Below are 9,811 nucleotides of genomic sequence, written 5' to 3'. Positions count from 1 at the left end.
GAAAATGTTTGATTACCGCTCTGAACTCGTTTTTTTCCACTTTTCTTAACGAACAATTTTTTTTTCAATTGGTTATAAAAACACGTAAACTCAGAAGATGTGAACTGTGATTGCACCATATATCTAGTCGGGAGTGGTGCTGACTGAAAACAGATGATTTGGAGCGATTCGCGCGCCATATGTTCGTCATTCTAAGGACTTATTGAACTACCCTCGTATGCTAAAAAAATAGTTGTTTTAAAACCAAATTTCTGGATTTTCTACGAAATAGTTCAATTTTTAATTGAAAAAAATTAATTTCTGACCGAACTGATGAATTTTCAACTAAACTGATAAATCGTCAATTGGAATAGTTGAATTTTCATAAAAAAATTAGATTTCAAACAAAAATAGAATCGTTAAAAATCTAATTCTTTTAAAAAAATTGATTTTTAACTAACATTTTCAACCAGGGATGAATTCTCAATTAAAATGATGAATCTTCAAATAAAAAAATTAATTTTTTTACAAAAGAGTTAACCTTTTAACCAAGTAACTTAATTTTCAACTAAGAAAGGATGAATTTGTAACAAATAAAATAAATTATTTTGAATTATAATTCAGAAATATTTTTCACTGAAATACTACTACTTTAAATATTACTTGAAGTACTTGCTTTATCTAAAATTTGGAAGAGGGAACTTTCAAATTGTGACGAATTCTGACCTGGAACAGGGCTTTTTTAAAATTCCTTTCTTCTAAATCCGAATTATAATTCTTTTAAAAAAATTCCCGTTTAATGTCAAAAATTCCCTGCTCTAATTGAAATTATATTTCTTTACGGAAACTCCCTATCCTAAATGGTAAACGACAATTAATTTCTAAAGTCTCCGTTCCAAGTCAGGATAAATGAGGAGTAAGCAAATAAAACCAATAAAACGTGAAAAATCCATTTTTTCAAAAAATCGTGAAAATTGCAAAAGGCTTTTTACGATAAATTGATTACATTTACTAGCTTAAGTTAAGTGCATTAGATTATAGTTGCACGTTAACAAATAAGTTTATTAATAATAAGTCTCCTAAAGTGTATTCTTAATTTTTTATTGTAATAAAAACTCTTTGGATCCATGAGAAAAACTACTAACGTCAAAAAAAGTACTCTTGATCAATAATAAATTATAATTGAATTAGAGTAAACTGGCATAATCTGAAAAATCTAGGATCCATAAATCGTAAATCAGTAAATAAATCCATTAATTAATAAAAATAGTCATATGCCATGAGACTATAGATCAATTAGAAATCACGTTTCTTAATTGACCAAAATGATTTAAATGATACAAACTTGAATTTTACTCCAATCAGATTTAAATTCTCGGTTTTTAAAATAAATTCTCAGTCAATTCGACACCCTCTTTACAGTAATGCAAATAAATTTCTAAACCTTTCGGATTATTTTCCGATACAAATTTCTGTACTTGAGATGGCAAATGTTATTTTAGGGTTAAATAGTGGAATGAAACTATACCTGCGAGTAGACGAGATGTCCCCTTTTATCACAGGGAAGTAAATCATCGACTAGAACTGTAGTCCACTTTCCATCCTTGCATAAACGAACTTGATAAGCCCCTTCTGGACAAGTTTCTCGCATAACGAGGACTCTTTTTACGAGTTCGTCGCTCTCGGCCAAAACAGCTAGAGCTGACAAAAGCCAGCAATTTCCTAAAACGCCCTGTGAGATATCGGAAGGCAAAGGTGTTCTGAAAACTGCCCATGGTAATCTTGAATCGACACTTGAGTCTACGTTAATCTGATGAGGTCTTCTCCATTGAACAACGTGATTATCTTTCGTCTCGGCGGGATTATAATAGAGCGATTTCGGGGCTGGTGGAAATGAATCGTCGACAAAAGGTTCGTTCGTCTGAAAAGATTTATCTAGTTTCGTCAATAATCTCTAGATAAAGACAGTTGTAAAATAAGAGGGTGTCCAGCGATTCTTAGGAACAAAATTCATGGTCTTTTCCAGGTTTATCAGGTCAGGAAATCAAGTTTTTCTAGGTCTCCTTTTTTTTACATCAAATAATCAAATAACCGTTTGTTATACATGTAAAGATGAAGCATTTCATTTTTTATTTGACAACAATTTCAAAACAAAAAAATAAATAAAACCATAAAAAAACTAATTTTTAATTTTTTGGGAACATTAGTTGTCTTTTTGAAATATTTGAGAATATATTTAAATCTTTGCAATGTCTTTAAAATCCTAGCAGTTTTTAAAATCTTTGTGAAATATTTTTATATCTTTAAAAAATTTTGAAATTTTCTGCAACATTTTTAATTCGAGTAGAAACGTTTAACATCTAGTGTACTGAACCCTTTTTTAGGATAGCCGTTTTAATCGACTAAATAAATTCCTGGTCATTTCCCGGTTTTTTCCCGGTTCGCAAACATTTTTCACAGTCAATGAGATTTAAAAAATGGAACACTGAAGCTACAAAAAATTCCACTTGAGGTAATAAAAACTGAGCTGCAAATGAAAGTACTCAAAGTGGAACATTAAAATTTTGAAGATTATATAATTTTAAAGAATTTTAAGCTAGGAACATGAAATATTGAAAAATTTAAACTGAACACTTCTTAAATTATAAATTCAATGCTTTTCTTTTCAAATAGTTTAAACATCCTTAAAAAGCTTCAAAATTTTGATAAATCTATCAGTTGTTTTATCTTTGTTATAATTTAAAATTATATTGGAAATTTTTCCAGAATTTCTAAATATCTGTCAAAATGAATTGAATTTTTCCTACAATTTTCAGAAAATCCTGCAAATTTTAGAAATTTTGTTTACAATTTGGATGTATAATAACAATTGAATACTCATTATTTGTAGACGAAATTTTAGTCATTTTAAGCGATATGTAGAAGTTTTGAAAAGATTGAAACTTAATGTAAAACTTGAAATGATAGCCCAATATAAAACAAAATATAGATTTTCACAGATTTGAAACAAAAAAATTAGATTCTTTTCAAGAATTGTGAAAGGTTTCAAAAGATTAAAAACATTTTCTTAACATTCTAGGGAAAATTAAAAAACACTTTTCATTTTGAAAAATTATTTTAAGAGAATGTTTAGAAAGTTTTTCAAAGATTTAAACAAAATTTTCGAAAAAGATTCCAAAAGATTTTAAGAAAACTTTCTAAAATTTGCATGGTAATTCTTTTTAACTCCTAATTATCTCTTAAAATTACTCAAATTTTTTCTACAAATGTTCAATTGTAAATTATACATTAAAATTTAAATATTTCACTTAAACATTAAGCATTTTTCAAATACAACAATTAAAATTGTAACGCTCAAAGTTTAAAGGCTCCTCGAAATTTGAACGATTCCAGGTTTTCTATGCCAAACAATTCAGTTAAAGATTCTTTACTTTTAGATATTTGCTTTCAATTTACATGTCTTAAATCAAAATTCAAATATGCTAAATATTCAATAATTAATCTTTTTTTTAATTAAAAATTTCAAATTGAATGGTTTAAAAATTGAATATTTTAAACTGAAACAATACTTTAAATTTAATAAAATCCTTTAATTAAGAATATATTATTATGAAGTTATTTTTAAGTTGAAAATAGTTTATAAACTTTCAGTCACACGTTCATATTTGTTTACTGACTAAGACTTTCAAATTGAAACCGTTTAACTTTTAACGTTAAAATCTGAAAATTCTTCAATTTTGAACTGGTTTAAAATCTTTTTGTTCACTTTTTATGACTTAAAGTACAGATAAATTAAAAAAATGTATTTATTTATTAAATAAAAATGGTTTTCATACAAAATTTTCAACATCAAAGACTTTTATTTTTTCAATTCTTTAAGAAAATATTTAAAAGTTCTTTAAGTTAAAAATGTAAGCTTAGAAATAACGATTTTAACTGGAAAATTTTTAAAGTAAAAAATCTTGAATTTCGCTTTGTAAGGTAAATAATAGCATAATTAAAAACATAACAATTCCACTAATTATATAAAAACTGTTGAAATCGAACGTGGACAGATTTTTCTTCTAAAAATCTGTAAATGTTTTGAAATCTAGTGTACTGTACCCTTTTTGAAATCTTTGAAATTCTTTTGAAATCCTTATGTAATTTTCATGAAATCTTTGAAGAATTTATGAAATCTTTAATATTAATTTGAAATAATTGGAATATTGTAAATCTTTGTGAAACCTTTTTTCTTTTTTTGTGAAATATCTTGTGTTCGTTTGATATCATTGAAATCTTGTGAAACGGTTTTAAATCTTTTGAAATCTGGTGTAATGTACCCTTTTAGAAATCTTTGAAATTCTTGAAATCTTTTGAAATATTTATGAAATCTTTTGAAATCTTCTGCAATATTTTTTTGGCGTACTGTGCCCTCTTTAGAATTTCTAAAATCCTTGAAATCTTTTAAAAGTTAAAAATTTTTTGTGAAGTCTATGATATCTTTCAAATAAGTTAAATTTTCAAAAAAATAATTGAATATTTAACCGAAAGAAATGAATTCTGAACCAAATAAAAAGTAGACTTTTCAATTAAAAACAATTAAATTTTCAACCAAATAGTAGAATTTTTTACCAAAAGAGTTGAATTCTAGACCAAAAATATAATAGTAGACTTTTCAATTGAAGAGAATTAAATTTCAACCACAAAATATGTATTTTCGACCACAAGAAATGACTTTATAACAAAATAGTTGATTTTCAACAAATTAATTAAATTTGGCATTAAATAGTACAATTTTGTTACCTAAATAGTAGAATTCTTAACCAAGAATATAATAGTAGACAATACAATACGAATATAGGCAATTAGATGAATTTTAAATCCAAAAGGGCAGATTTTTTTATCGAAAAATAGGAATGTTAAACAAAACATTTAAATTTTAAAAAAATACTTTTAAAGTAGATAGTTGAAGTTTTAAATAAAAAGAATTAACTTTCAACCAAAAATATGATTTCTTGTGAAAAAAAATTTAACCAAACAGTAGAAAAAGTTTACTTTTTAATAAAATGATTGAATTTCAAAAAAAAATTTCAACAAAATAGAATATTTAGCCAAAAGAGATGAATTCTGAACCAAAAATATAAAAGTAGACTCTTTAATTAAAAATAATTAAATTTCAATCGAAAAAAATTTCAACCTACAAAGATGACTTTTTAACCAAATATTTTAATCTTTAACTAAATAATTAAAATTTCAAACAAGTACTAGAATTTTGAACCAAAAATATAATAGTAGACTTTTCAATAAAAAAGAATTCACTGTCACACATAAAAGACAACTCTTTCACCCAAAGATGAATTTTGAATCGAAAAGAACTAATTTTCTACACAGAAAAGACTAATGTTGAACAAAAAAGTTGAATTTTCGACCAAAAGTCTGTGATTTAATAAACCACATTGTAAATTCTGTGCAAGAAAAAACTGATATTATTTATACTATGTATTAAACTTTTATGTCCCCAAAATGCCCGGAAGTGGGTAAATTTGATATTTGAATGGAAAATATTCAAAAAGTGAGCTTTTGGAACTCTTCAATTTCAAACAATTTTTTCTCAAAAAACGCGCTTCCAATTTATTTGCAAAATATTTAGAGTATCTCTTAATCATAATTTATTTGTGTTAATTATTGGTAATTAATTATATTAATTTAGGTTAGCTACCTAATTTCCATGTTAAATATCCACAAAAGGAACTTTTTGTTCTAAAGTATAAAAGGAACTTTAGAATTTCAAGGATCAATCAACACAATCTTTAAATTCTTAAATACTAATTATAGTTCTTAAAACATTAACTTTAAAACCTTAAATATCAAATGATCCTCGATATTTCAAAATTCGAGTTTAATTCTTTTTAACTTATTATTAATGATTAATTAATTAAAAATGATTAATTATCCAATTATACCTCTTTACAGTAGAGTACTATTCTCTCCCATTTCTCTAGTGCTTCTCTTTCTTCTATTTTCCTCAAATTTTCCATAACGACACTTTCCTGTCTTTGTATTCTGAGTGTGTTGTTGCCTGGCTCACTTGGTCGTGGTCTGTCGTTTGGCAATTGCGACAAGATTTTCGAGCTTTGACACATTTCACAGTTTCCATTGCTGCTCTTGTTTTCGTAAGTGCAAAGCTTACATTGCCACTGAAAATCAATAGAAATTCATTTGGATAATTTGTTGTATAATCAAAAAAGTTTAAAAGCATACCAGTGTTTGGTAAGTTGCTTTTTTGAATAAGTAGTTACAGTTAGGTTACTAATAATTGTAACTAGAAAAGTAACTTAAAGTTACTTAAAAAGTTACTCCTTAACTTACTTAATGTTATAGTTTAAAAATTAAAATTAATAAGATAGTAATTCATAACAACTTAACTTAAAAAGAAATAGGCTTTACTTGAAGCAAATAAAAATTATACTTTATAAAAATATATTTATAATAAAATTCGAATCAGATTCTGAACAGGTTTTGTTTTGCCGCATTGTTCAGTAGGGTCGCCAGAATGACTGGTTTCATTGATTTTTATTTTCATGAGCTTCTAAAAATGATTTTTAATATTGACTTTCAAGTTAAAATCACAAGTTAAATTTTTTATTCTAGATTTAAGACTCCATTCTGAAATACAGGTAACAATTTTAAGTATCAAGGCCTGAAATGATTTTATTTTGGGACAAACATCTTTGGTATGATTCAATTTGAGAGGCTTCAAATTCCTATCATTCAAAGTAAAAATATTGAATTTTCAACAAAATAGAGAATTTTGTAACAAAATAGTTGAATTTTCAAACAAAAAGATGAATTTCCAACCAAGAAAGGATTTTGAGTCAAATTTTTTAACCAAAAGGTTTTCTTTTTAACCAAAAAAGATGAAATTTTTTTAACGGAAGAAATTAATTTAAAAAAAAAACAGTTTAAAAAAAAGACTTGAATTTTCAAGCCAAAAAGATGATTTTTCCACAAAAGGAGTTACTTTTCAACCAAGCAGTTGAACTTTCTATCAAAATAGTGAAATTAAAAAAAAAAGACATGCAATTTTAACCAAAAAGTCGAATTTGCTATCATTATTAAACCAAGAAAATGAATCTTTAACAAAAATTTTGAATCTTTAAAACAACAACTGAATTTTTAATTAACTAGTTCAACTTTCAACCAAGTAGTTAAATTTTCAACCAAAAGACGAATTTTCAACAAAATAATTAAATTCCCAACAAAAATGTTAATTTTTAACTAAAAAGTTTAATTTTCTGTCAAAATGTTTGAATTTTCTACCCAAAAAGCAAAGAATTTGACTGCATTTTTAACAAAGTAGTTAAACTTTCCAACTATAAGATGAATATTCGATCAAGTAGCTAAACCCTCCACAGAAATTTTTTTTTACCAAAGATATGAATTTTCCAACCAAAAATATTAATTTTGAACAATAATATTCGTTATTTTTTAACCAACTAGTTGAACTTTCTAACAAAATAGTTAAATTTTTTACAAAATACATGAATTTTCAATAAATATCAATGCATTCTCAACGCAAATGATAAATTTTTAATCCAAGAAGAAGAGTAAAAAAACTTGAATTTTTAACCATACAAGACGAATTTTGAACAAAATAGTTAAATTTTCATCAGAATAATTGAACTTTTAACAAAATTGTTGAGTGTTGAAAGTACAAAGATGAATTTTCAAAGAAAAAAATATTAAACATGAACCAATAACAGTTGCATTTTCAACCAAATTATTAAATTTTTTAGTCAGATTACTTCTTGACAAAAAAAAGATAAATATTCAATAAAAAACAAACGAATTTTCTGTCCAAATAGACGAATGCTAAACAAAAAACTTGAATTTTCGACAGCAAAGATGACTTTTTAACAAAATAGTTGAATTTTAACCAAATAGTCGTATTTTCAAACAAAAAAAGATTAAACTTCAACCGCTAACAGTTGCATTTTCAAGCTGAAGAGTCGAATGAATATGAAAACCATTAAATTTAATATCGAAAGAGAAGAATTTTCAAAAAAAAAGTTCATTTTCAACCAAATTGTCGAATTTTTAACCAACCAATATTCAACTCCAACCAAAAATAGTTGCATTCTCAACTAAATAGTTAACTTTTTAAGCCAAAAAGGCGACGTTTTTAGAAGACAATTGAATTTTCATCGAAAAAAGTTGAATGTTCAACTCAAAAAGTTATAATTTGAATAAAAAAATGGATTCCCAATGAAATATGTTAAAGTTGTATTTGTTACAAAAAAATTATATTTAAATATAAATTTTCTACAAAAAAAAAGAAAAGTTTAATTTGCAGTAAAAATATTAATTTTGAATAAAAAGATGAATACGCAATGAAATATGTTAAAGTTGTATTTGTTACAAAAAAATTCTAATTAAATATTAATTTCTAAAAAAAATAGTAACATTTTCAACTAAAAAAAATTACCGTCAACTCAAATAATGAATTTTCAACCAATAAAATTCGTTTCTTTCTAGTTGAAAATTAATTTTGATAACTGAAGATGTAACTATTCCATTTTTGCTTGAATATTTATATTTTTAGTTTAAAATGAATTAATTTTGCAGCAAAATAGTTGTTTTTTTTTAATGACTTCTCTAACTGCAAATTGAAATATCCTTTTTTTGTAAATTTCTCTTTTTTCGTTGAAAATTTATATATTTTATTATAATTTATAATTTATAATAATAATAATAATAATAATAATTTATAATTATAATTTTGGTTGAAAAGTCGACTTAATTAGATGAAAATTCATGTAATTCGTTCACAATGAGTCTTTTTGTACAAAATTAATCTTTTGAGTTGAAAATTTAACTAACTATTTGGTTACAAATTGATATTTTTGGTCGAAGATTCATCCTTTTAGTTAAAAATTAATTTCTTTTTTGGAATTCGTTTTACTCGAAAACAACTAAAAAGTGTTTCAAATATGTTTAGAAGTGAAATTTTGTTGCATTAACATTATTAATCTTTGAGGTGTGTTGGTGGTTTTTTGTCACCTAGAAGAATATACATATTTAGATATTGTAGTAACCCTGAATTAGGAACTGTTTCAACTTTTTAATGAGAATAATTATTTTTCCATTACTAAGACTTATTTTATCATTTAAATTTAGCGGCCTTTCAAATTTGAAGCCATTATTTCCACGTGAAATTTAAATAATGTAACTATTAATAATAAAGATCAAAAATAGAATTTTTTAAATCCTAATTCAAAATGCTCATAAATTTTTATTAAATTCTCAATGCACATAAAGGTCAAGCATATTCTCATGCTCGATAGAATTTCTCCAAGTACTTAACTCTTTAGAATACTATCCCTGAATTTCCAATTTAACGCCGTTTGGAGAGCATTAAATGTTCTCCGACTTGCCAGAGATTTATAGTTTATAGCACGTAATTTATAGTTTCCAAAGATAATAAGATATTGGACTTGAGACTAATGAAAATATTTTGTATTTAAAATAAGCTTTACAGGGTAAAAATTTAATTTTGAAAATTCTCAGATTTTTCGTTGAACAATTTTTTATTTTTCCTGACCAATAAAATACAAATACCAGCATTTTAATCTTGTAATATTTTTAAGATCGGATCTTTTATAAACGAAATCAAACAATATTTCGGATACAAAATAAAAATGTTCAAATTTACTTATTTATTTTAAACAAAAAATTACTTTTCTGCCATAAAATATGACTTTTTAACAAAATACTGGAATTTTCAACAAAACAAATAAATTTTTGAAAAAGAATTAAAGTTTCAGCCTAAAAATATGATTTCTCAACAAAA

At 25.0% G+C, this 9,811-nt stretch overlaps 1 protein-coding gene across 3 annotated transcripts in view; it reads right to left on the bottom strand.

Annotated features, from left to right (window-relative positions):
* LOC117169440 (calpain-D-like) overlaps positions 1 to 9,811 on the bottom strand; it is a 62,668-nt gene that overhangs the window by 29,807 nt on the left and 23,050 nt on the right. For all 3 annotated transcript variants that reach the window (XM_033355817.1, XM_033355816.1, XM_033355818.1), the window contains exons 4-5: positions 5,925 to 6,158; positions 1,508 to 1,900 (exon numbers count right to left, since the gene is read on the bottom strand). In XM_033355817.1, coding sequence (XP_033211708.1) covers positions 1,508 to 1,900; positions 5,925 to 6,158 — 627 coding nt within the window. The remainder of the gene's footprint in view (positions 1 to 1,507; positions 1,901 to 5,924; positions 6,159 to 9,811) is intronic.

Source organism: Belonocnema kinseyi, chromosome 3 (genome assembly GCF_010883055.1).
Source record: "Belonocnema kinseyi isolate 2016_QV_RU_SX_M_011 chromosome 3, B_treatae_v1, whole genome shotgun sequence".
In the NCBI taxonomy this organism is placed as follows: Eukaryota; Metazoa; Arthropoda; class Insecta; order Hymenoptera; family Cynipidae; genus Belonocnema; species Belonocnema kinseyi.
The sequence above is the reverse complement of the archived record's forward strand: the minus strand, read 5'-3'. Positions and strand labels throughout refer to the sequence as shown.